This window comes from Myotis daubentonii, chromosome 19, assembly GCF_963259705.1.
Source record: "Myotis daubentonii chromosome 19, mMyoDau2.1, whole genome shotgun sequence".
Taxonomy (NCBI): domain Eukaryota; kingdom Metazoa; phylum Chordata; class Mammalia; order Chiroptera; family Vespertilionidae; genus Myotis; species Myotis daubentonii.
The window spans coordinates 25,167,507-25,195,062 of NC_081858.1; the positions used below are offsets into that span (position 1 = coordinate 25,167,507).

The 27,556-nt window shown below is 43.6% G+C and overlaps 2 protein-coding genes across 9 annotated transcripts; both read left to right on the plus strand.

Annotated features, from left to right (window-relative positions):
* Positions 1-116: 116 nt before the first annotated feature.
* On the plus strand, positions 117-13,892 carry HSCB (HscB mitochondrial iron-sulfur cluster cochaperone). 6 transcript variants are annotated; one of them, XM_059676110.1, is made up of 6 exons: positions 117-423; positions 1,761-1,857; positions 2,177-2,266; positions 2,825-2,969; positions 3,205-3,252; positions 13,455-13,892. In XM_059676110.1, exons 1-6 carry the CDS (start codon positions 188-190, stop codon positions 13,535-13,537), a joined length of 699 nt encoding a protein of 232 aa, XP_059532093.1. In that variant the 5' UTR covers positions 117-187; the 3' UTR covers positions 13,538-13,892. The 6 variants fall into 6 exon arrangements, with proteins under 6 accessions (XP_059532093.1, XP_059532094.1, XP_059532092.1 ...); XM_059676109.1 differs by lacking the exon at positions 13,455-13,892 and adding an exon at positions 8,381-8,515 and having other exon boundaries at positions 121-423; XM_059676113.1 differs by lacking the exons at positions 1,761-1,857; positions 13,455-13,892 and adding an exon at positions 8,381-8,515 and having other exon boundaries at positions 284-423; positions 2,177-2,271.
* Positions 13,893-16,279: 2,387 nt separating this feature from the next.
* On the plus strand, positions 16,280-26,618 carry CCDC117 (coiled-coil domain containing 117). Of its 3 annotated transcripts, none has more exons than XM_059676106.1 (5): positions 16,280-16,597; positions 17,265-17,315; positions 20,485-20,709; positions 21,404-21,541; positions 23,692-26,618. In XM_059676106.1, the coding sequence occupies exons 1-5, from the start codon at positions 16,428-16,430 to the stop codon at positions 23,927-23,929; spliced, it is 822 nt and encodes a 273-aa protein (XP_059532089.1). In that variant the 5' UTR covers positions 16,280-16,427; the 3' UTR covers positions 23,930-26,618. The 3 variants fall into 3 exon arrangements, with proteins under 3 accessions (XP_059532089.1, XP_059532090.1, XP_059532091.1); XM_059676108.1 differs by having other exon boundaries at positions 16,525-16,597; positions 20,564-20,709; XM_059676107.1 differs by lacking the exon at positions 20,485-20,709.
* Positions 26,619-27,556: the final 938 nt, after the last annotated feature.

Sequence of the window (27,556 nt, forward strand, 5' to 3'; positions counted from 1 at the left end):
TCCAAGCGTGGCCTCGCTGCTTGCTGGGAGTTGTAGTTTAAAACGTAGAGCGGGACTCAGAATCCAGGTTTTCCCGGAATGATCCTGCCCCTTTCAGCTCTCCAGCCAATCAGCAGCGTAGCCTAGTCCGCGGCTCTGGCCGTTTTACCCGGGACAGGTGACCGCGGCGAAATAGGCCGCGGGCCAGATGTGGGGCGGGAGGGCCGGGGCCTTGCCCCGGGTGTGGGGGTTGTGGCCTCCCGGGGTCCTCGGTAGGAGGCCGCTACGCTGCCATGCTGCGTCGCTAGCAGGAAGCAGCTCCGCCCAGTGCTGGAACTGCGGCGGCCCCGGGGGCCCCATTCGCGAGGACGGGTTCTTCTGCCCACAGTGCCGGGCGCTGCAGCCACCTGACCCCACTCGAGACCACTTCAGCCTCATGGACTGGTACGGGAGGCGGTTTCGGGGGACGCGCTGGGCGAGAGTGACGTCGGGAGCTGGCGTGGGCGAGGGAAGGGCCGATCGATCAGGTTAGAGAAGATGGGGGAACCGGTTAGAGAGGTGGGCGGGACCCTAGAGACCGGGCGATGGGGGGCCTGGGGAAATGGAGGGTCGGGTGTGACCGAAAAAGAGGAAACTAAAGGGCAGGCCCGAGGAAAGGGCTTTCAGGGATGGAGACGTCTGTGAAGGGAGGACTGGGGGGGGGGGGGGGCGGGAATAAAGTTAGGGGAGATGGGGGGCCGGAGGGAGACTCGAGGGGCGGGGCCCAGGGCAGGGTTACTTGAGGGATGGGGTCAGAACGATTAAATTTGGGTTGAAGCTTTTAAGATAGGAATACGGGGGTGTGATCCAAGAGAAGGGAGTAAAAACGGGGGGTGAGGGGGGAATATATTGTGGGCGGAGTCTAAGTTTGGAAAAGTGAGAATTAGGGAGGGCATCTGAGAAATGGGTGTTTTTCCTGATTTCTTCCGAAGGTTGAGGAGCTTGGAGAGGTGGTGGTGCAGTTTGGGCAGAGCTAGGCTGACTCTATAGGGCAGGATCTGGGGTGGAAAGCAAAGGGGATTGGATTGAAACAAGGTGGGTGAGCCCTAGCCGGTTTGGCTCAGTGGATAGAGCATCGGCCTGTGGACTCAAGGGTCCCAGGTTCGATTCCGTCAAGGGCACATGCCCAGGTTGCAGGCTTGATCCCCAGTAGGGGGCGTGCAGGAGGCAGCCGATCAGTGATTCTCTCTCATCATTGATGTTTCTATCTTTCTCTCCCTTCCTCTCTGAAATCAATAAAAATATTTTTTTAAAAAACAAAAAAAACAAGGTGGGTGACTGAGATGAAGGGACCGTGGCCTTGAAACGATAGGGTGGGATCCCGCAATGCCCCTTCCGCTTAACTCTGGGCCACCTTTAAATTGTAAGCACTGAGATATACTAGTAATTACCCGTTCAAGCAGTCATTGAGCACTTAGGATGGGCTGCAGCAACAAAAGTAACCTTTTAAGTTCCTCCCGGCGCCAAACTAGCATGTTTCCTCTGTGTGGATGACGTGCCCAGGATCTCGGATGACTCCTCATCATCATTCAAGTCGAAGCTCAAATGCAGCTCGTTGTCCACCACATGTACCCCACTCTCTGACCTTGTTCTGTTTTTTTCTTCACAGAACCTAACACTTTTGGAAATTATCACTGTTGCATGTTTATTGCCTATTCCTCCCTGGGGACAGGAACGAGGCCCATAGTATACAAACCTATTCAAATATGATGCATGAATTTCATCTCCCGATTTCCTTCCAGCAAACGTTCCTTCAATGTTGATACTGCAAAGCTCCAGCATAGGTACCAGCAGCTACAGCGCCTTGTCCACCCAGATTTCTTCGGCCAGAGGTCTCAGGTAGTCTATTGGCCACTCTTAATCATCCCCAAACACATGTGCATTCCGGGTGGGTGGCAGGGGCCTGGCGGTGACTGATTATCAGGGACAGAGCTGGACAGCTAGCTCCACCCTGTGACAGCCCGACCCTAGCCAGCTAGGCCCCGGGCCTGTTCCGCAGAATTAGAACCCATCCGTTGAAAATAAATATAGCTCATCTCGCCGTTCTACTTTGGCCATGTCCTTAGGTTCCTGCCCATCAGTATTTTATGAAACTGTGTGTTCTTGTAAGATGGCTGACTTGCATGGTAATAAGACTTATCTTCATCTCCCCTCACAGACTGAAAAGGACTTCTCAGAGAAGCATTCGACCCTGGTGAATGACGCCTATAAGACCCTTCTGGCCCCCCTGAGCAGGGGACTATACCTTGTAAGGTGATGTTCCAACCCTTGTATGTGTGACTTACCTGGTGTTCATTGCACTGAGGGGCAGTTACTCCTTATATGTGTCAAAGGAGCCAGTCAGCCCTGGGACCCAAAGATACTACAGGAGTCTAGTTTTCTCTGGATAGTACCTGTAAATCTTACTTGCCCAATTGCATTTTTTTTAAAAAAAACATTTTCTATAAATTTCAAGGATTGGAGGATGATAGCTGTTAGGAAAGTAATTTGGGGGTGTTGAGGGGAAGGCAGAGGTGAATACCTTCGAATGTTAGGATTTAATAGAATCTTTACAAACATTTAATTCAAACTCACAAGTGGAGGAGTGACTCCCCCAGGGTCACACACTTCTAAGTAGCAGAAAAGTATCCCATCCAAGCATTCCTTTCTCAGTCTAAGTTTCCAGCACGCTGCCCTCACACTTTCATTACCAGGAAAGTCCAAGTTCTCCCCGAGTGGTGTTGTGTTCAGAAGGGTGAGCAGGATTTATGATGTTGGCCACAGTTTCTTGAACAATACTTATTTCGCCTGCTTTATGCCCCAATAGCTAAAGCTCCATGGAGTAGAGATTGCTGAAGGAACAGATTATAAAATGGACAATCAATTCCTCATGGAAATAATGGATATCAATGAAAAACTCGCAGAAGCTCAAAGTGAAGCTGCCATAAACGAGTTTGAATCTATTGTCAGAGGTAAAAGATAAAATACCACCAAATGCATTTTATTGCTATTTTGAGTTCATTTCCGGGTTAAGTGAAAAATGAATATAAATGATTCAGGGATTTTTTTTTCCCCCCTGAGTATACTGAAACCAATTTTGTCTGGAGGTTAGACCTGTAACATCCCTACCTCTCCGGAATGCAGCCTTGGCTTCATATCATGAGCCTCTCTAAATAGAAAAATTAAGATAATGGTTTTCTCTTGCAGCTAAACAGGAAGAATTGACTGACAATTTGAGCAGAGCTTTTGAACAAGGTATTGTCTTCATTTCTTCACTTTGTCAAATATGGAAAGAAATTGTAAGCACTGAGACATAAACAGCCGTTCAACACGTAGCTATTATATACCCATTAATGATGGTTTAATGGGAAGGTCTTAAATGTAGATGAGAGTGCATTTTTGCCTTCAGCATTCACAGTCTTGCTGGGAAAACAAGCTGCGTGCCAAAAACAGTGATATGCCAGTGAGATTCGATGAGAGAAGTGCTTTCCTTCCCTTTTAACAAGTAGAGGATGAGATGAGGGATGTGGGCTGAAACCAACACAGGTAGATTCCGAGGGCAAGGCTGCACACTCACCATTTGGCAAAGCCTGCACACCCTTCTTCTGCCAAGTCCAAGAGAAGAAACCCCTGGCAGAGCTCAGCCCAAATCACAAATGTGGGCTGTTCATCCTGGTCCCCACTGTCCAGGCTCAGAGGGAAGAGACTCTACCCATTGCTAGCTGTTTTTAAGCAAGAACAACCTTTCCATCCATTCCTGACTGGTGCCACCCCTTAACTAAGAGAATCATGGCCTTTTAGCTTAGGGTTCATTGGAATGCAAGAAGCAGAAAGCCACTCAGGGGAGCCCAGGTAAAGGGAAGTTATTGTAAGGATTCAGGGCAACCTCCCCGAATCCAAAGAGAAAGTCCCTGTCATGATTGTAGGACAAGGTGATAAGGGCTTTTGTGGGGATAGAACTTAGGAACCAGGAAGCAGTCTGGAACTAACACTGGTGCTGGACTCAGGCAGTTCATCCCATCCTCTCCTCTAAAAACCACTGCTGTCTGCCTCCTCACTGGTATCTGGTGCCCCACAGTGGCCTTTCCCACCGGATGACTCTCTAGTCCTCCTTGGCCTATCACCTTATAAGAACAAGGCCTTTCACCATTTGACTAGAGTCCCCTAGACCCAACTCCAGATTCTGGGAGAGGGAATTTGATTGGCCCAGATGTCCAGTCCAGTCCAATCATTTGATCACCTTTTGTTTATTGAGGACTAGCTAAAGCATCTGTTGAGACGGTAGTTATAGGACATTTGCTGAATAATGTGAGGGATCGGGCATTTAATGAGAAGCATCTCTATGGAAACAAAAAGAAAAACAAAGATTACTGGTTGGAGCAGACTATAAACCAGCGGTTCTCAACCTGTGGGTCGCAACCCCTTTGGGGGTCGATTGACCCTTTCACAGGGGTCGCCTAAGACCATCGGAAAACACATATGTAATTACATATTGTTTTTGTGATTAGTCACTATGCCTTAATTATGTTCAATTTGTAACAATGAAATTGGGGGTCACCACAACATGAGGAACTGTATTAAAGGGTAGCGGCATTAGGAAAGTTGAGAACCACTGCTTTAAACCCAGTTTCTGAGTCGAGAGTGCAGCCACTTGAGAAGACGTTGAACTCTTAAGCATGTTTAGATGGTGACATGAGGGTGGCAGCGGCAATCTGATGGATTTCCTGGTTGGTGGTTGATGGTGATGGCACAGGCATCACTGTCACAGTCGTGGTTATTGCCCAGAGCAGAGCGTGGAAGAGGCAGGAGTCCTGGTGGGCTTCCTGGGTGGCCGTGGGCCTGCCAGCAGCGCTGTTACCAGGCTTCAGCTGCAGGACTTGTTCAGGGCCTGGAGGAAAGGGGCCCCTACAAGACAACCTGAGTCCCAGGAAGGATCTGGGCGGGCAGGCTTTACTTCTTAGTGCCACCAGCTCAGGAGGGAAGGAGAAAAATGGGAAACGTAAGTTTGTAGAGTTGTGGCCAGATACGGAAGAAAACTAGGAGAATTGAGGAATTGGTAAGGGCTGACAACACGTGTAAGGTGGCTGGATTCCGTTTCATTTACAGGTAAACAACCTCAAAGACAACAAGTCTCGATTCTGATAACCCACAGGAGTGTGTTACTCTTTTCCACTAAAACAAAATTTATCTCCAGTCACCCCTCCTTTTTAATCAGCGATAAAGAAAGATTATTCTTGTTTACAAAATAGTTTTAGTTTCATTAAGTTTGACCTGATTATTTATGTAACTCCAACAAGAACGATAATCGATCAGACAGGCCTTTTAAGTTTTCTTTATGGAAGTTTTTATAAGGAATCTGATGTTGGGCTTTAAAAGCTTCTCAAGTGCTAGGAAGTCAAGCCAAGACTCCATCAGGCTTCATGAACTTCAGCGGGTGAACTCCTCTCTTCTCAAGGTCACCAAAATATCCTGAGCTCCCTGGACTCTCCAGGAAGTTACCTTACTTACCTACGTCTCTCAACTCTTAAGCCAGATACCAGGCCGGTTTTTTCAAGAGGGCTTTGTAAGCAGTGGCTCCAAAGCGTCAACCATAGTTCCTTGAAATTGTCTGGTCATGTCTGACTTTAAGCATCATTTTCAAACATGACATTCCAGTCAAAGCTTTCATAATATAACTGGTGTTTTCAACTATGATCTATGACAAAGAGGACAGATTCTTACTAAACAAAACCTCAAAAACAATGAACAAATAACTACTTTGCTAGGAAAATAAGAATACTCCATAATAGTTTAACTTTGTTTATGAAAGTAAAATTTACTAGATTTTATGAGTCATAGATAGCTGAAGAGAAAACAGAACGGGCTTTTCTTACATCTGGAAAATAGAGCATTTAAGAGCCAGCAAAATTTCAAACAAAATATATAAAAAGTTATAGTCATTCTTTATCAGTTTACTCAATCCCATGTAATTAATTGTATTCTACTTAATGGTGGGTTAGCAGTTTTATGAACCCACTGGCTTTTAGAAATTCTGATTTAGTTTATTGGTTTGATTTCAAAGTTATTAAGCAATGCCATGAGAAGCCTGTATTCCTGAGTACTTGGCACAGTCCTTTCTCATGAATCTTCAAGACAGGCCCTTTTTGTTAAACACAAGTGGTCTGGCCTGTAGCTGGTTGCAAAATCCGTTAGGAAAGCAGCAGAGTAAAATAACAGCTATCTGTGGGTAGGAAAAGATTTAGTTAAAGTGGCCATAGTTAAAGATCTGATGAAAGTTCATTCTAAAAAAACACAATTGGCAAGGAAATCTGGTTGTTTCTGTGACATACACATTTTTAAAATAATAACTTGATTAATAACATTTTACCAAGACATATTATGAGTAGTGGTGGCATTGATAAATTTTTATGAAGTATACAATTTCTGAAATAATGTTTTACCATACAAATATAACCTAGGGAAAATTAAGTATCTTTTCTTCGACATCTCAGTGGATGTAAGGGAGCTAAAGGGAAGATGGCGGGTGGTAAAGGAGGAAAGAGGAGTGGGGGTGAGGGGAAGGAGAGGTCTTTTTTTTTTTCTTTTCTTTTTTTTTTTTAATATATTTTATTGAGTTTTTACAGAGAGGAAAGGAGAGAGATAGAGAGTTAGAAACATCGATGAGAGAGAAACATCGACCAGCTGCCTCCTGCACACTCCCCACTGGGGATGTGCCCGCAACCCATGTACATGCCCTTGACCGGAATCGAACCTGGGACCCTTCAGTCCGCAGGCCGATGCTCTATCCACTGAGCCAAACCGGTTTCGGCGAGAGGTCTTGAAGGAGATAGTTTGAGGAGATCTTAAGTTTCCCAAAGAGCCACAAAAGTTCCTAAGTAAAGTCAGACGATCTAAGAAATGGATGCAGCACCATGGTGACGTACAGTCAGCAGGAGTTCGAGAAGGGAGGTTTCAGTCGATTGAGAAGTTCTCATGGAGGAGCTGACTCAAATAGAACAAAGAGGCCTCACAAAGAGCCAGGAAAAAAAAAATTCCAGCCTGGGAGCCAATCCTCGCTGGAAACAGGGAGCCCGGAAGGATTCTAGCCCAGAATCTAGGGCAGTGATGGCGAACCTTTTGAGCTCTGCGTGTCAGCATTTGAAAAACCCTAACTTAACTCTGGTGCCGTGTCACATATAGAAATTTTTTGATCTTTGCAACCATAGTAAAACAAAGACTTATATTTTTGATATTTATTTTATATATTTCAATGCCATTTAACAAAGAAAAATCAACCAAAAAAATGAGTTCGCGTGTCACCTCTGACACGCGTGCCATAGGGTCGCCATCACTGCTCTAGGGGATACCTTTCCAAAGAAGCCTGGGACGCTGACCCAGCTTCAGAGCGTCTACTCAGAATTGCAAGAATCAAAATCTGTCTTCACGGTGCTTCAGACATTTGTCTGGAGGATTGGAGCTGTACTCACCACCAAGTACCCAAATAAGCTTCAGACGAGAGAGTAGACAAGGGCCTCTGCATGTTGAAAGGCCTGGCTGTCACAACCAGGGGTCCGATGGTGTTTCCCATCCAGACCCGAGTCACGGTGCTGGATAATTGTCAATGATAAACAAAGCCAGACACTAAAGTGCTAAGTGCAGATTTGAGTCAGTAATAACTATTGCATTAGGGAAAAGAGTCCCCTGGGAACTGAACGCAACTACAGTTTGTGACTGGGCGCCTTAAAGGGAGAATGAGGAAATGCGGTGGTGGTGCACAGGAGGTCAGAGGGATCTGGGAAGTGAAAAATTCCAAAGCAGGAAGTGGGGGGGAGGGGAATCGGTCCATGTGAAACCCATCTGGGTTTGCTAACTGGCACTTATTGAAGTGAGGCTCCTACCCTCCCTGGGAAACAGAAACCCTGTCCTTTCATATTGGCTGCAATAAATAGTAAGTTCTTTTGTCAGCCTTGAGTTTACTCGGGGAGGCATTTTAAGAGGGTCTAGGATTATCTAGGGATGTGGCCTTGACTTACTAGAAGCTTTGTTATCATATGTTAGTATAGGTCAAGGTTGAGGCCTAGTTGAGAAGAGAGTTCAGAGGAGTCTGGCTAGACTTTGGTCAAGGACGTGATTCTTGTCAATACCCATGTTCATAGGATTTTTCACAATAGCTAACAAGTGTCCATCAATAATTGAACAGATAAACAAACTATGACATATCCATACAATGGAATATTATTCAGCCTTAAAAAGGCAGGAGATTCTAACAAATGCTCCAACATGGATGAACTTGCCCAGCCCTCCAGAGGTGGGGGCTCAACTTTAATCCAGCTCTTTAATCAATAGACTTAGTTTTATTCTTGCCTGAAATGAAGTCTCACATTAATGTCTCTGTTTATTTCAGATGATTTTGAAAAAGCCAAGGAAATTTTAACAAAGATGAGATACTTTTCAAATATAGAAGAAAAGATCAAGTTAAAGATGATTCCCCTCTAACTGTTGCTGATTTTTTTGAAAATAAAGTTCTTATTTATTTCTTTTCTGGCTTCTGCTAGATCACTTTAACTGCTTATATCATCTTAATTAAACATATGGCTCAAGCATTAACGGATGGCAAGGTTTGTCATGCCTGCAGAAACAGCCAAGCCAGAGTTTGGTCAATTTTTCATGTGATGCTGACACACCATGCCCCTAGACCAGGGGTGGGCAAACTTTTTGACTCGAGGGCCACAATGGGTTCTTAAACTTGACCGGAGGGCCAGAACAAAAGTATAGATGGAGTGTTTGTGTGAACTAATATAAATTCAAAGTAAACATCATTACATAAAAGGATATGGTCTTTTTTTTTTTTTTTTTTTTTTTAGTTTTATTCATTTCAAATGGGCCGGATTCGGCGGGCCGGTTTGCCCACGGCTGCCCTAGACCAATAGACGAGGAGGTGGGGATGGGGCCGACTTGAGGCCCTAGAGGAGGGTTGGGCAAACTTTTTCTGCAAAAGGAGAGGAAGTACACACCTTAGGCTTAACCAGCCGTAGGCCTTGTAGCACTTTACGTAACAGACATTGGACGAGGTTTGCCCATGGGCTTGCCAACCTTTGCCCTAGAGCCACGCCTTCCTAATGGCTAGACCTTCAGGACATCGTTTGGTAACATGCAAAGCTGCCTAAGGGTCTCTGGCCTACATTTCAAAACGTAGTTACTATTACCAAGAATCAGTCTGGTATTAAACACTAACCACAGTGTCAGCTCCACCTTGAGGTAAAGCACTTTTAATTTCTCTGGACAGTTGACAATCTCTTGTCATGATTTCCATGTTCTTCTAACCCAGCCCAAAGCAACTCCACTTCCCTTTTTGGATCTTTGGAAATTCAGTTTTAAGTTCTTGATTCATTTCCAGAACAACAACAACAACAAAGGTATTCTTTAAGTCTCTGGATCAAAGATTAAAATAGAAAATTCTGATTTTAAAATTCCAGGAAACAATATTCAAACTCTTGGAGAGAATTGCTTGTTTATAACTAAAAATCCAGGGTTCTGAACCATGGTTTCCATACTACCAGAGCTTAACACTGCAGCTCCTTCGCATCCTCTCCCATCCTTGTCTAAGAATTCGTATCTTCTGAATCCTGACCCAGTAACATTTGAGGATTTATGGATCTTCTGAAGGAAAATGGACCACAACAGCTGTCTGCTTAATGGTACTTGGGGATATCAGTACAATCTCTAACCCCTCACAATTTACAAGGAGAATGAGTTACTTGTCTGCAAACACACAGGGAGTCCTTTAAGTAAATAATTACAACGCAAGCAAATGTCCTGGCTAAATTGGGTTCTTCTGTAAAGGAGATGAAAGGAGTGTTTGATATACTTCCACAGACAATCTTTATTCCTTCTTCAGAACAATGATCGGAACCAAAACAATCTGACCGCAAAAAGAAATCAGATAAATACTGCCTCAAATGACATCTCTGGAGGAACTTCAAAGAAACGTCCCTTACCTGTTGCCATCAACGGGAAAGGTCACTGGGCTTCCCAACAAGTCATTTCTGACTTGGGGAATAAATAAAAAAGACTTTATTTCTGAGCCATGGCTTCTGAGTCCGCGGGATTACTCCCCACCCCCAACCCCCTTGCAAAATCTTTCCCTTTTATTCTAAACTCTTCCGTTTAGTTGGACTTCTAAAGCCAGGAACACTTTCAAGTGTTCCCTGACAAAGCCCTATGGGTGGTACTCTTCTGAGAGGTTAGCAGCCCTATTTGGATTCAAGTTTCTGGCTCAGTGGAGCAAATGAAAGCACCTCCCACCGCCACATCTGATTGGTTCTTGACTAATTTGAGACTCTGCTCCTGTCAGACAGGCATAGTGTTATGGACCAAGTGTATGTGTCCCCACCCCCCTCCCCCACCACCCCCCAAATGCCTCTTTGAAGCCCTTACCCCAGTGTGGCTGTATTTGGAGATGGTGCCTCTAGGAAAGTTATTAAAATTAAATGAAATCATAAATGTGGGGCCGTAATTCGATAGGTTCAGTGCCCTTAGGAAAGAAACCAGACAGCTCCCTTGTTCGCTCTACCCACATTCACGCGCTGGGGAAAGGCCCTGTGAAAAAGCCAGAAAGAAGGCTGCCATGTACAAGTCAGGAAGAGACTCCTCCCCGGAAACTGAAACTCCCCGGGAGGGGCACCTCTATCTTGGACTTCCAGCATCCAGACCCTGAGAAAATTAATTCCTGCTAGTTAAGCCGTCTAGTCATGGTAGCCTGAGCTAACACACCTGGGTTTCAGTCCTAGCTCTGTCACTTACTTGCTATACATCATTGTGCTAAGTTTCACGTCTTCTTTAAAGTAGTGATAATAATAGTACCTATCTCGGAGTTGTTGTGAACATTTCTTCTTGAATCAGTTTTGTGTTTTTCTGGGAATTTATCCATTTTTTTAAAATATTTTTTTATTGATTTCAGAGAGGATGGGAGGAGAGATAGGAACATCAATGATGAAAGAGAATCATTGATCGGTGGCCTCCTGCACACCCTCTACTGGGGATCGAGTCCACAACCCTAGCATATGCCCTGACCAGGAATTGAACCGTGATCTCCTGGTAGATAGGTCAATGCTCAACCACTGAGCCACACCAGCTGGGATAGGAATTTATCCATTTAATCTAAATTATCTAATTTGTTGGCATATATTTGTACAAAGTATTCACTTATAATTCCCTCTTTCATTCCTAATTTTAGTAATTTGAGTCTTTACTTTCTGCTTCTTTTAGTCAATCCAACAGCTAAAGGTTTGTCAATTGTGTTCATCTTGTCAAAGAACCAACTTTTTATTTCGTTGATTTTTCTCTATTTTTCCTATTCTCTATTTCATTTATTTCTGCTCTAATCTTTATTCTTTCCTCCCTTCAGCTTGCTTTGGGTTTAGTTTGGTGGAAGTTTTAGATCACTGATTTGAGATCTTTTCTAAAATAGGCATTTATAACTGTAAATTCCCCTAGCCATTGCTTTTACTGAATCCCCTACATTTCAGTATGTTGCATTTTCATTTTCATTCATCCCAAAGCATTTTCTAATTTCCCCTGTGATTTCCTCTTTCACCCTTTGGTTCTACCAGGTTTCAATGAAAGCAAGTTTCACCAAAAAATCTGCCTCCAGTAAAGGACATTTAGCGAGTAGGAATGAAACAGCCAAACCACATATTCTATTTTTTTTTTTAAATATATTTTATTGATTTTTTACAGAGAGAAAGGGAGAGAGAGAGAGAGTTAGAAACATCGATGAGAGAGAAACATCGATCAGCTGCCTCCTGCACATCTCCCACTGGGGATATGCCCGCAACCCAGGTACATGCCCTTGGCCGGAATCGAACCCGGGACCCTTCAGTCCGCAGGCCGACGCTCTATCCACTGAGCCAAACCGGTTTCGGCAAACCACATATTCTAGAAATAATCAAGTTCCAGCTCTGTTCTTCTTTGTTTTTCCAAACATATGTTTCCTCTGAGGCAAATGAAAAAGTGTTCTAGTGGCAGGATATGACCAAGTACTCTCCCCACCAGTATGGGGCACAGGACCACTTAAGAATCAAACCTGGGGTGCCATCTTGAGTGTGGGAGATGGAAGAGCTCACTGGATTTCTATGCCTTATTAATGTCAGGATGGAAACACCTCCAGTAATGCTAACATATATATTAGAGGCCCGATCTCCGGCCACCGGCACCTGGGACCTGGGCTTTCCTCACAGCCCCAGCTTCCTGCGGGAGGTCTAATTAGCATATTGTGCTTTTATGATTATAGATATCTATGTAAAATCTTAAATACCACTCATGTTATCCATAAAAAACTCGTAACATTGCTAATGTTAATGAGCAGTGACGTAGCTACCGCGCTTGTAGGAGCTGCCTTTGATTAAATTTCCTTGACATTGTGGTTAGGGAGGAGCGTACCTGCCCCAGGGTGGATCAAAGCCAACACACACATTCTATCACACTCTACATGCAGAAATATTGTAAAGAAAATTGTAGACCACATCCCAGTGTAATGCAGGGGCAAATGCTTATGAATAAATGCAGTTTTATCTTTTTAAACACATGTGAGAGCTGTGAGAACAAAGTATAATAAATAGCCAAGAATGCGTACAGGAGCCCCCTCCATTGTTCCTCGGGACAATGTGGAAACAAGGGGGAAGGTTCACTGCTCCGTCCAATTGCCCATTTATTCTGCCCCCGTCACGGGCACCAAGGAAACCAAGGAACACCGTGGGCATTCTCATTGATGTTAACCCCCAAGAGCCGTGTGAAAACCCCTCATTTTCTACTTTCAAGCCTGCTCTTGGCAGAATACATTGCATAAGGTTCTCCAAGACTTTAAAACAGGTCCACTCGTCATTGTCTGTAATCTACAATAGTTCCTTTCTTCTGGCTCCAAAAGCACCACAAACATTTGATATGCTGGAAAGGTCTGTTTGGATGTAAAAGATGGCAGTTGTTAGCAGGGAGAAGGATAAACGTATCCAAGTTTCAAGGTAAGAGAGAGGCAAAGAGAGAAATTCAATAGAAAACGGAAGAAAATCCAAATTGCTAGATGCAGATATCAGGTGGGGAGTGGGAAGATATAAAGCTGGGGAGGTGGGAAGGTGAGGGATTTTGAAGGAATGTGGAGCCTGAAGGAGGTTGGACCTTCTCCCAAGAGTAATAGGGAGTTAGGGAAGGGTTTAACGCAGGGGCGGAGCACATCGGGTTGCATGGTGGACAAATATGTCTGGCTATATTGTGGATAATGGGCTGCAGGGGCAAAAGTAGAACAAAGAGAACAGCTAGGAGGCTCCAGCAGGCAAGAGAGAATGAATTGGGTCATGACAATACTGATAGCCCTAGTTCTTCTGCAGAGTCCTACTTGCTTCCAAGAGGAAGCTAGCACCCACTGGGACTGTGCTGACCAAGCAGGTGGTAGTATCTGCCATGTCCTCCCTCTTCTGCTCCAGGCTCCCTCGGACCTGAGGAGTCATGTGAAGATGCCTCATCGCCACCATCAGTACTCAGGACGACAATGACAATGTCCAGATGACCTAGTGAGTCAACAAATAATTAACAAGGAAGAAAGCAGACAGGGAGTAAAGGAGACTCAAGAGATAGGCAAATCTAATGCACTGTTGAATCATGATGCCATCAACCCAACTATAAAAAGACATTTGGGGGCACTTAGAAAAATAGGAATACTGAATAGATGATTTTAAAGCATTATTACTAATTTTTTTAAGGCACGATAATAGCATTGTAATTATGTATTTTGGAAAAGTATTCGTTAGAGATAAACACTAATGCATTTCTAAATAAAATATGCTTTAAAATAATAATGAAAAACTCCCATGCCTTAACACAACATTTCCTGTTAACATATTACATCCTCCTTTTTGTTCTCATATACACTATACACACTTTTTCTTCTTCAAACTAGTAGCCATAATACACCAGAACTTTTATGATCTGGGATTAAATTCCTTTACTTACAGCTGAGGGAATTGGGAACCATAACTTGCCTCAATTTCCTCATCTGTAAAATGGGAGTAATAAAAGCATCCGATTTAGAGTTACTGTGAGAAATACTTGACTTTTTCTGAGCAAAAAGCACTTACAAATAGGATACCTAATAAACTATTAATTCTAATGCATTGCCTGGTATCAAATTCTGAATGAAAGAATGAATCTGGATAGGCATTCAATAAATACAGAAAAAAAATTTCAGAATATAGAGAGTAGGACTCCCTTTTTATAAATACATATTTATATGTGTATATAATATCATCTAGCAGGATATTTTTTTAAGTGAGGAATGAGGTGACCATTTGTAGAAATGATCCCCAGGAGACTCCTTTTTTAAAAAAAAAAAAAATACATTTTTATTGATTTCAGAGAGGAAGGGAGAGGGAGAGATAGAAACAGCAATGATGACAGAGAATCCTCCATTGCCTCCTGCATGCCCCCTGGGTATGTGCCCTGACCAGGAATTGAACCGTGACCTCTTGGTTCATAGGTAGGCGCTCAACCATTGAGCCATGCCAGCCAGCCAGGAGACTACCTTTAAAATCCAGTTGATATAAATGGGATGTTAACTAAGGGAGGCAAAACTGGATTGTAAATGCCACTAAGAAAATGTAAACCTAATCCATTATTTACATTAGGCAAAAGAGGTTCATTCATTTTTTTTCTTACACCATTATGAGAGCAATGGGAATACAGAAAGATAATCTGGAAGCATTTCACAAATAAAGCCGATAGGACTTGCTACCTGATTAAATACAGGGATGACTACAAAAGGGGCATCGATGATACTTCGATTTTTGGTTAGAAGGAGAGAAGCATCTTCTGACAGCTGATACTGGCCTGGTGCTATCAGGTGGGACTTGGTGTCTTCCTGTTAAACCACTTCTCAGAATGTCCACATCAAACAAGGTCTGAGATGTGACTTTAATGGATCAAGATAAAAACAAGAGAACTTCATAATCTTATCTGAGTACACACAACCATGTGCACATTGTTTAAACCACAAGTGGGCCCATATCCCCCTACCCTGGCTAACGTGAAGAACTTGCTTCTTTATCAAGTATGGGTTTAGCCTACCTTCTTTCCTCACACCTTCTAGAAAAGATTGACAGAATTAGCCCTGCTTCCTGACAGTATTAAGTCCAGGCACCCAAGGCAGCCCAAATCCTATAAAAAGCCGCCCTTCCTGAGAGACTCCCTTACTAGAAGGGGTCAATAAACACATCTTTGTTCAATTACACATACGATCTTGGTGGTCTCTGGCTGCTGGGCATGGACATTGGCACAAACAACTCAGGCTGGACGATGGTGCCATTCCCTGAGATGGGGGAAGTAGGGCATAATCAGTGGTTGGGGTTGACCCACTCTGCTCGCCCCTTGGGCAAGCCTATGTCTCCGGATGCTCCAGGCAGAAGCTGGAAGACTTTGCACAAGCGCTCTGAGGTCTTTACTGCCCCTCCCTGCTGTTCCCTCTAAGGCAGCGGTTCTCAACTTGTGGGTTGCGACCCCTTTGGGAGTCGAACGACCCTTTCACAGGGGTCGCCTAAGACCATCGGAAAACACGTATATAATTACATATTGTTTTTGTGACTAATCACTATGCTTTCATTATGTTCAATTTGTAACAATGAAATTGGGGGTCACCACAACACGAGGAACTGTATTAAAGGGTCGCGGCATTAGGAAGGTTGAGAACCACTGCTCTAAGGCATCACCAACTTCATTTATATTAAAACACTGGAGGCCTGGTGCATGAATTCATGCACAGGTGGGGTCCAGCCAGCCTGCCCCAAGATAGGCCCCGGGAGGGGGGGGGGGGGCGCAAAGGAGGTTGGCCAGCCGGCCCCGCCCCCTGGTCAAACTCCCGATGGAATTCCCGGTTTAGGGAACAATTTGCATATTAGCCTTTTATTAGATAGGACAGAAGGAATTAATGGCGATATTTAATGAATCTGTACTCTGTGCTGAGAAGAGTTCCAAAGGCTCTATATGTTTAATTCACTTACTTCTCCCAACAACCCTAGGAAGATAGGCACTATTATTATCATCGGGTTTTACTACTGAGAAAACGGAGGTGCGGATGACATACCTTGTGAAGGGAGGATTCGAACCTAGGTCATGGCAAAGCCTGACAGCCATCCTCAAGCGTTAGCCGGCTCAACCAAGGCAGCCATCTTGTTTGTAGTTCCCCAGGACTGCAAGTCCCAGCATTCCTCGCGGCAGCCGAGCTCCACACACAACAAATCCCAGCGTGCCCCTGGGCGGCCCGAGGTGGAGGGTTCTAGAAGGCGTGACGTGAGGTCAAGAGCGGGCTCAGAGGCGGGCACCTCTCGACAATCGCTGTGGCTGCAGCCGCGGGGCCTGGGGACGCGGGCGGCCTGGGCCGCGGACGCAGCCCCCTCGTCTCCCCGGCCATGGCCGCGCTCGGTCGGCCCTTCAGCGGCCTCCCCCTGAGCGGCGGCTCGGACTTCCTGCAGCCGACACCGGCCTTCTCCGGCCGGGCCTTCCCGCCGGGGACGGACGGTGCCGAGCTGGCCCCGCGGCCGGGACCCCGAGTCTCTCCGAATAGCCCGGCGCGCGGACGGTAGGCAGCCGGACGGGCGCGGGGTGGGTGGGCCGGGCGCTCCCTCCGCGGGAGGCTCCGCAGCCCCCGGTTACAGACGGGGAACCGGATCTGCAGGGACCGTAACTGTAAGTCGCCGGAGGTCGCGCTGGGACCTCGGCCCGCCTGCGCCTCTGGGAAGTGAGCCGACTTTCCCCAACTCGACCGGGTCGGAGTCCGGGCCATCGGGAGCCTGGTGTCCCCTCGGCGTCTCCCCGACTCGCCCCTCTTTCGGACCCGGCGCGGCCGCCGATGCGCACAACTTTCCGTGCGTCTCGGGCCGTCGGCGGCTGCTGCTTCTGCAGAGAGGGGCGGAGCGGGTCCTCCGCGTGAGATCGTGCAAATGAAAGCGCTGATCGCGGCGCCCGTCCCGCACCCCCTTTCCCTTCCCGGGCTGCCCCCGGGGCTCTCCCATGACGGGGAACAGAGCGAGGGGTCAGATTGCAATCGCTGGTTGGGCCGGGACCTCCCCACGTGTACCTGCTTGACCTGGCGACCTGGTGTCCGTCCCGGAGAGGGACCGGCAGCTGGGTCCGTGCGGGGCGGGGAGCTTATTGCAGCCAGAAAGAGTGGCTGCTGCAAGCGCGAGCTCCGTGCCTTTCCCCGGAAACTGATGCCTCGCTTGTTTGTTTGTGTTTTGTTTCAACAGTGTTTCCGTTCCCTGCAAAAAGAAACACAAGCTAGAGCGGGAAGATGACGAGTAAGTTTCAGGGGCCATTTATTCGCTTGTCGTGTGAGGATTGACCCTGTTTTGTGTCCGTGATTTGTTTGCAGTGAAAGGATGGAAGGAGGCGCAGGAACCGATAGCACTAGCAACACGGGTGGTGGTGCTTTAGAGAAAGGCACCGTGTGGCCGGCAGAGTCCGGGCCCCTCCCGCTCTCTAATGGGTTGGGAAGTTTTGATTTCGAACCATGTGAATGTTACACGCACACACAGTGAAAAGAATTCCAGGAGGATATGTAGTATTTAAAAGTCTTACCTTCCCAGCTCACAGCTCTCCCCGGAGGCAACCACCGTTAACTGCTTCCTGTATCTCCTCTGGAAGATAATTGTTTAAAAACTTACACGCTTATCACTGTATATGCCTGCATTTGTTAGTAAGAAGATATATTGTTCACACTGGGCAACACAAGCATCTCTTCATTCTGCTTTCTTGTAGCTTGTTGCCTGTGGGCACATAGAATTTGCCTAATTCCTTTTGTAAGGCTGGGTATAGATCACCAGTATCCTGTGGATGGATTGCCAAGCTATTTCTAATTTTTTGCTATTACTAACAATTCTACCATGTGCTTTTTTTTTTTTTTTTTTGCATGTGAAGAAAGATAAAGATTGAATTTACGACGACTTTTTATTTTTATTTTTTTTAAAATATATTTTATTGATTTTTTTACAGAGAGGAAGGAAGAGAGATAGAGAGTTAGAAACATCGATGAGAGAGAAACATCGATCAGCTGCCTCCTGCACATCTCCCACTGGGGATGTGCCCGCAACCCAGGTATATGCCCTTGACCGGAATCGAACCTGGGACCTTTCAGTCCGCAGGCCGACGCTCTATCCACTGAGCCAAACCGGTTTTGGCGACTTTTTAAAAATTAAATCTTTATCATTGAAATTATTACATGTGTCTCTGCCCACCCCCCTCCTGCCCCAGGCCTTTACCACCCTATTGTCTGTGTCCCTGGATTATGCATATATGCATGCAAGTCCTTTGGTTGATCTCGTCCCACCCACTTCCACCTTCCCTCTGACATTCCAGTCTGTTCCATGCTTCTGTGTGTCTGGATCTATTTTTGTTCATCAGTTTATTTTGTTCATTAGATTCCACATATGAGAGATCCTGTGATACTTATCTTTCTCTTAATGGCTTATTTGGCTTAGCACATGGACATTCTTTTTAAATTCTTTGTATATGTTTTCAAGTACGTGAATGGATTTCCTAGACAGGAAATTGCTGGGTCTTAAATGTATGCATTTTATTTTATTTTTTAAAAATATATTTTATTGATTTTTTACAGAGAGGAAGGGAGAGGGATAGAGAGTTAGAAACATTGATGAGAGAGAAACATCGACCAGCTGCCTCCTGCACACCTCCTACTGGGGATGTGCCCACAACCAAGGTACATGCCCTTGACTGGAATCGAACCTGGGACCTTTCAGTCCACAGGCCGACACTCTCTCCACTGAGCCAAACCAGTCAGGGCAAATGTATGCATTTTAAATTTCTGTGTGTGTTTTTTTTTAATTTTTAAATACTTTTTAAAAAATATTTCTTTTTTTAAAAAAATATATTTCTTAATTGATTTCAGAGAAGAAGGAAGAGGGAGAGAGATAGAAATATCAATGATGAGAGAGAATCATTGATCAGCTGCCTCCTGCACGCCCCACACTGGGGATCAAGCCCACAGCTCGGGCATGTGCCCCAACTGGGAATTGACCAGGAATCGAACCGTGACCTCCTGGTTCATAGGTCCACGCTCAACCACTGAGCCATGCCAGAACCAGAGTTGTCAACTTATATTCTTTACAGCAGTGGAAATGTCTGTTTTTCATCTTCTCACCACATCTATATTTTTAAATTTGATGATCTAATAGGCAAAAATTGTATTCATAGGTAGGCAGTCAGTGGGGAGGTTGCGGCGGGGGGGGGGGGGGGGGGAGATAAAAGAGGATATCCAGATGACCAGCCAAACGAAAAGATGTTCAACCTCATCAGTCTTTAGGGAAGTGCATAGTAAAGCCACCGTGATATAGGCGTGGTCATGGAGCATCAGGAACTCTCAAACACTACGGATGAGAATGTAAATTGGCATAGCACTTCGCGAAACAGGGTGGCATTATCTAATAAGTTGAAGGCACATGTACCTTTTAACCCACCGGTTCTCCTCCCAAGTATGTACATGTGCACATCAGGAAACATACAAGATGTTCTGGTCTTGAGATTGCACTTGCTAATGCCCAGACCATAAAGTACTTTTGGCCTAAATACTGAAATAGAACAGGGCTAGTTGCCATACAGCTTTCAACTAAACTGGTAATATCGTGCTTGCAAATACTACTTCATGATAAGAGTTTGAACAGTTGAACTTTCCCAAGGAGCTGGCAGTTTTCGTGAAAATGCCACAGAAGCAGGATTCAGGGGCTCTAGGGTGGGTCTGTCTGGTGCCCAACATGTAATTCTGTCTTACATGACATTTGGAGGGAGTACTTAAGTTTTTCTAGATCCTAGTTTCCAAATGTGCAAAACAAATTGGATTTGATGAACTCTAAGGTCTCTATGAAATACAAAATTTTCAAGGAAGTAAAGATAGTTTATGTTTGAAGGTAGGGGAATAGTGTACCTCATTAATCAAGAGCTCAGAGAGCCAGCTGACAATAGGGCATTTTGGAGAGGACCAAGAAAGCAGCAGCAGCAGCACCCGTAGCACTGAGACCAGACCTGATGAGGCGTATGTGTTTGCCGTAAGGGAATACGGGACGCCTACAGACCACTTTCGCCTGTGACCAGTTTGATAGAGCAGCAGCAATATGACAAAATATGGCTGGTGCTGAATTGCTGCTTTGTGACTTTTGGTTCCTTACTCCCACTTGACCTATCCAGAGCCAAATAGGAATGACTTCAAGTTTCCACATTGAACACTTATACTTTATAAAAGCAAGGATCTTGTAGGTACAGCTTAGTTTGGCAGAGAGCAGTAGAAGAAAACCTTTCAAGGAGGCGGTAAGAATGACAGAAAAGAAAATGCGTGATTTTATAAACACACTGTCAGAAGTTATTAGAGTTCTTTCATATTAGAATTTGATTAGAGAGAGGGATGATCTACATTTCATTTATATTCAGGATTTTCATTGAAAAAACTTTTTTTTCCAGTTGCCCAGTAAGAAAGAAAAGGCTAACTGAAGCAGGGCTCTGTGCTGGTCCTAATGACTGGATTCTTTGTGCACATCAGGATATAGAGGGTCATGGAGTAAGTCCATGCACTAGTGGCCTTTCTGCACCTGCCATGTTAGATGTTATTTGTGAAGAAATGGATCAGACAACTGGAGAACCACAGTGTGAAGTTGCCAGAAGGAGACTTCAGGAAATTGAGGACAGGTAAATGGGCAGCGTATATAACGGGCTTGTTGCTGTTCCAATGTAATGTCTCTACTCTTTTAAGCTAGTCTAATTCATCACTTGATGATACCTTGATCCTCAACCTCTTAGAGAAACTGTAAAAATAAGGGAACTCAAAATGTACATATTAAATGTTAAAGTAAGCTCTTCTTGTAGAACTGTACAGAATTTTTTCACTTACTACTATCTCTGAATATTAATTTTTGGTTTATGGGAGTTTCAGGGAGACATTCTTTTTTTTAAAAAATATGTTTTTATTAATTTCAGAGAGGAAGGGAGAGGGAGAGAGAGAGAAAAATCAGTGATGACAGAGAATCATCGATTGGCTTCCTCATGCACACCCCCTATTGGGGATCAAGCCTGCAACCCAGGCATGTGCCCTTGACTGGGACCCTTCAGTCCACAGGCTGACGCTCTATCCACTGAGCCAGACCCGCTAGGGCCAGGGACACATTCTTCAACTTTGCATCGAATATAAAACTTTTATTAAATGAAATGTTGAATAACTATTCTGTGTATAATTTTTTCACTCATGTATAGCCTCATGTTTTACTTGACCTTTTGCTATAGCACCTGTTACTTTTATCCTTTCTTATTTTAATTTTTTTTCAATTACTAGAATATATAATAGTTTGACTAAGTTTTTTTCTCTGCTTCTGCTGCCTTTATTTAGAATAATTGACGAAGATGAAGAAGTTGAAGCTGACAGAAATATTAACCATCTCCCCAGTCTTGTCCTTTCTGATGCTATGAAAACAGGTTTGAAGAGGGAATTTGATGAAGTCTTTACAAAGAAAATGATTGAGTCCATGTAAGTTTTGGTTCCTAGTTTCCATTTACTTATGATCTTGAAAACCCAGAGTCCCTAGACATTGCCTATCCTCGCCTAGCCGTCTCTTCACCTCCTGATCACCAGCCAAAGGAAAGAGCAGTAGGTTTTGTGTTAGTCCAGGTTGCAGACCTTTTTAGTTCATTGGAGTGAGCAAAATGCTCTGCAAGAAAGAGTTTGAAGACTGCAATGGTTGGCCTACTTAACCCTTGGATTCTTTGAATACAGGCCTGAAAGGCAGTGTATTCTGTTTGGGAATGGGAGGATTGGCAAGGAAGAGCCCATTCTCTTAAATTCTTATGATAGGTCATAGGATCCACATTTCAAAACCTCGTTTACCTGGCTTCTCAGTCATCCAGGAACACTATCGAGATCTAGGAAACAAACAAAAATGTCTCCCAGCAGTCAGAAAAGAGACTTATCACAAAGGTTATAAATCAAAACTCATATGTTTGTCTTATAGTGTATATAGCCTCTCAAGGCCTTTAGCTGTAAGCACCATTATTCCCCTAATATAGACACAGTTTCATTTTTCTGGTTTCCTAGATCATCAGAGTAGAAACAGCTCGTGAGAGCAGAACAAACAGACTTGTCGTGAGTAATGAAAGTATAGTGTGAGGACAAGGGAGGAAACTGGAAAGCAAACGTAAGACCCTAAACTAAAAAGCAAAACATCCTGGAGCTCATTAACATAAGAGCGCATGATAGCTCGGTAATTCTTGTATCCTTGAGCCTAGGTGGTCTCCAGTCCTCAGCATCTGCTGTAGGCAGGTTATAAGTGCCATTTATGTGCTGCCTAGATAAGACTTGAGAGTCAGGATACGTGGCATATACCTGGTACCTTCTCGTAGGGCACCAGTCCCAGGGATGCTAGGTAGATGAAGCATTACTGCCTTTGGCCATAGTGGGTTCAGCGCTGCTTGATGTTAGATCACAGTCCCTAACTTGAGCTTACAATTAACTACCCAACCCTGAGGATGGGTCAGTAGTTTAGCCAAGAGAAAGCAGGTGACGTTACTCTCCAGCCTAAAACATAGCACTTTCTGCTCTTGGTAGTTTTCCAGAAGCTCACCTTCGGAGATACTCTTTATTGTTTGTATTTTATTTTGCTTTACTTGCCTTTGGGCTCCAGAAACCATCGAACCATTAGTGACTGGGAAGGTTTGGTGGGAGCAGACACAGGCATTGGCTTACAGCAAAAAGAATTATACTTATTTAAAAATATATTTTTATTGATTTCAAAGAGGGAGAGAGAGAGAGAGAGAGACATCAGTAATGAGAGAGAATCACTGGATTGGCTGCTTTCTGCATGCCTCCAACTGGGGATCAAGCCTGCAACTTGGGCATGTGCCCTGAGCGGGAATCGAACCATGACCTCCTGGTTCATAGGTCAGTGCTCAACCACTGAGCCACACCTGCCAGGCAACATACTTCATAGCTATACTAAGCAAAGGGCATACTGAGATACTTCTAATGTATTTTTCCAGTGCTTCGTTTTCATTTATAATAGGTTAGTACAAGATAGTAGCCCACATCAATGTGTCTCTCTCCCATCAATATTTCTCTCTCTCCCCCCTCTCTCCTTTCCACTCTGTCTAAAAAAAAGTTATATTAAATCAAGGGCCTCTATTTTTCACATTGGATGTTTATATTCTAATCACAGCATCAGTACAACCAGTTGGTCTGGTTAAAAATGCATGCAGAACTGAAAAATTTTATGTATTTGAATATCCTTCTTTATTTTTATTTTTTAAATACATTTCTTTATTGATTTCAGAGAGGAAGGGAGAAGGAGAGAGAAATAGAAACATCAATGATGAGAGAGAATCATTGATTGGCTGCCTCCTGCATACCCCCCACTGAGGATCGAGCCCGCAACCCAGGCATGTGCCCTTGGCCGGAATTGAACCTGGGACCCTTCAGTCCTCAGGCTGACACTCTATCCACCGGGCCAAGCCAGCTAGGGCTGAATATCCTTTCTAAAAATTAATTTGCATTATTATAATGAATCTCTTCTTTTGATGCTTTCAGTGTGTAATACTACATATTAGACAGTAGACTAGCTTCTCAACATATATCTTTTATTTTCACGTCTTAGAATTTTTAATAAAAATCTGTATTTTATTTCTTAGGAGCCGTCCTTCCATGGAGCTTGTGCTCTGGAAACCTCTCCCTGAACTCCTTTCTGATAAGCCAAAGCCACCATCTAACACTAAGAACTACACAAGAGAGAGCCAAGCTAAGCAAGCCGCCGCCGGCACCACCTTCCCTAGGAGAACTGAACTGTTCTTGGAACCTCGGCAAACAGGGCTGCCGATGTACAATAGTTTGGAGACAGCTGCTTGCACAGAAGAAGAGATGGAACTCTAGAAATGTGTTTCTATACTAAAGTTGTCCAATTTTTGAAGGCTCGTGTTTATTCATGAGCCTGCTTATACAGCATAGGGACTTGAAAGTTATGAAACGGGTGTAAGAGCACCTCCACCTGTGGTTTGGGGCGGGCCTCTCATTTTGGGTAGCCATTTCTTAAATTCAACGTTTTGCCAAGGAAGCTTGCCTCAAGGGAGAGGCTATTTTCTAGAGGCATTGTTTTTGTGAGCTTACAGTCTGCACAGGCAAGTATAGACACTCCGTGTGTAAGGGTGACTTAAATCATCTGTCACATTGTTTAAACCATTCAGAAACTTGGAAAATACTGAGACTCGAGTTAAAAAAGATGCATTAAGAAAAAAGGGCACTGCTACTACAACTGAACCCTGACAGTTGAACCCCAGCTTCATCTGTAGATATGAACTCTGTTTACAGTGGTGACTATGATTGGGGAGAAGGAGGGAAGAAAGCAGCAGCTCAAGCCTATTGCTAAGAAATTTAACAGAGGCTCTGAAACTTGTACAGTAGTTGTCATTTCAATGTAGCTAAGTTGATTAAATAGCCAGTAGCATTGTGGCTCACCTCTCTGCCTCTGAAAATGCAATGAAAATACAAAGAAAAGGTTTTTCCTTTGAGGCTTTTTTCTCTGTGTTACTGTAGTTCCTGGGATTCCCTTGCATAATTGATAAACCGAACTATTCAGTAATGTTTACAACTTAATTAACTTGGATAATTCAAAGGATTGTGAGGTAACCCATGTGCAAATTGGCTCTGGGAGAAGCATCTCTTGGGTAATCCTGAGGAAGTGCTGTGTCAGCTAAGCCCAGTATTGATCACTTCAGTAGCTAAAAAAAGGTACCTGTATGAGCAAGTTGAGTTTTAAATGTTAATTTAGAAACAATGACTGGATAATTAACTGAGAACATATGGGCAGGCCATGTTGAGATTTCCTGAAATAGCCAGTTTGCCTGGTGCTTCAACTATTACGCAGTAGCCTAAGAGTTGGTAGAGAAGAGTTTCCTGCGAGCAGGCAGGAAGTCTTCAGCTTTCAGATGTAAACCAGCTCAAGGTGTCCTTTGGGGATAACCAAGTTTAAAGTGTTTTACTTCTCAGGAAGAACTTTCTGTGTGGCAAGGACTCAGTAGTGCAAAGTGAAATGACAGTTCCTTTAATGCTACAGAATATTCACTATAACTTATTAAATGAGTGTAATAGTGTAATATTGGCCCTTTCCTCACATAGCAGGAGACCACCTCGTTCTTTTTGTTTTCTGGGTTTCTTCTCCCTTTGTAGGAATCAAATACCTTGTATAGAAAAAAAAGATTTATACCAAGTATAGAGGTAACTTTTTAGAAACTAGCTCCCAGGTATTTTGAAACACATGCTGAAATCCTTCCCCTTGTTACAGATGGTGTAGAAGTCACAAGTCTGTTAGTGGACTGTTTCTTCTCTTGCCTTTTGTTCCTGCTTTCTCTATTTCTGTCTGGACAGTCAGGAAAAAATTTAATGTTTAATATTTAAACAAAATATTTAATGTCTACACAATAAAATCATTCAAACTTCAAACCAGTATTTAAACCAGTTGGAAACCAGCTAATAGTTTCTTAATCTCAGATTTAGAGATGAATGTAAACTGTATTCTGTTGAAATCTGCCTGTGTCTGATTCATGCCATTTGAAAAACTGCCTTTAGGTCATTGTTTATTGGGACCAACTTGTAAAGTTTGTCGCCTTAAAGAAATCTCCATGTTAAAAACTTTGTTCTATTGCAACCCAAAAACATGAAGCAACTCCCGGAATTTGGAGTTAGTCCCAGTGTTAGGGTGGAAGGGGAGGTCACAGCTTTCCCAAGAAGCACCCACGCACACGATTGTCTTCTATAGGAATGTTGGGCAGGCCTTTGGTCAGGGTCCGTGTAATGAAGAGGAGGAAGAAAGAGCCCCCAGACCAAGGCTCTGATACCATAGGCAAATACAGGAGAGAATTAAGATTCTGTTTATTAAAATCTAAACAGAACTTGTTTCAGGAGTCAAGTGATCTGACATGACAATTCTTTCTGCAGGAAAATGGATGTTCAATGCTCCTTTCTAAATTTGCATACGTTTCTACTAAAATGGTCTTCATCCTTGTGGTGCTTATTGACCTGAGCCGTCTCCACAGCCCCCATGCTTCTGTTTTTTGTTTGTTTGGTTTTTTTTGGCATAAGACTTTTAGTTTTGCCTTAAGGTTTCCTTAGGGGAATAACGTCTTTTCATTTTGTACAGTTTTTGCTGCATGGATCAAACATTGGCTTTCTATGCTAATGTATGAAGAGGAAAAATTATCTAAAGCAGGTGAGCTTTAATGAACAAATGTATATTTTCTCTGAGTTTGAAAGGGTGTGTGGATTTTTTAAAAAAAATTAATATGAAGAAAGTAAGTCCAGTTCTCACATATTAATCAGTCAAATAAAAAAACCCTCATTCTTGAAAAGGTGCAAATGTAAAATTTAGGAAAACTAGAACCATGAGAAGAATGCTTACCAGCAAGTTCATTAATTATTTTGGATTTAGAACTTCGTTTTGTTTTTTAATAGTGATAAGAATGGTGCAGTACTAGGAAAGTTCTGGAAAATGCTGTCAATTTTGCTTTAAAACGAGAATCTGGTGTTCCTGTATTTGTTTTCAATAAAACTTCATAAGTGTTTTGGACTTCTTGAAATATTTGTATTTCTGTACTTAAGTAAATATAACAATCACTTGTTTGCTTTCCTCTAAATTGTATTTCAAGTAGCATGTCAGTGAGGGGCTTAAATATATTCTGAAGAGATGATTATGTTGGGTTAAAGGTAAGTTTCATAAATGAATTAGCTCTTTACAAAACAGGCATAGTATGTCTTGCCGTTCCTAAAACCCCTAGAATGCTATCCACTCTTAGCAATTCACTACTGTTGTATGAACAGCATTGATTGGTAATGGTGATTAATTGCCCGTATTCAAGATGGCAGTGGTGACTGAGCCTTCAAAAATGTTCAAATATGGAGTTGAAAAGGGTGCATAGTGTTCACAGTTCTGTTTTTATAGGTTTGGGACCTTTAAAAATAAGGAATAGGAAAATTCCAGGATGCTCAATTACATGATCATTCCTTTGTTGAGTTGACAGGTCACTGGGTGGCAGTATTGCCCACATATTTACAACCATTGTTTGATAAATGTGGATTCCCTGATTTATGGGCAGGTTAAGTTTGGGTTATAATTATACAGAAAACTCAGGATCTTGTTTTGTTTTTCATTTGGAAATCACAGCTAAAAGTTATTTTTAAAAGTTCTTTCACAGGCTTAAAAACTAAAAAACCTTAGATACTGACAAGATAGTATAATCCAATTCACTAGGTGCAGTGTTCAGACTTCACCAGTGGTTTTACAGTCTTTTTGCAGCAATACCTAAAATGTCATTTGGTTTTATTGATAATGTGTTTTAGGCAGTGTAACACTTAATTCCTTGAGAGGGAGCCCTGGCCATTGTGGCTCGGTTGAGTGTTGTTTTGTGCATTGAAAGGTCACTGGTTCAATGACCTGGCACATGCCCAGGTTGTAGGTTAGATCCCCATTGGGGGTTGTGCGAGAGGCAGCTGATCAATAATTTTCTC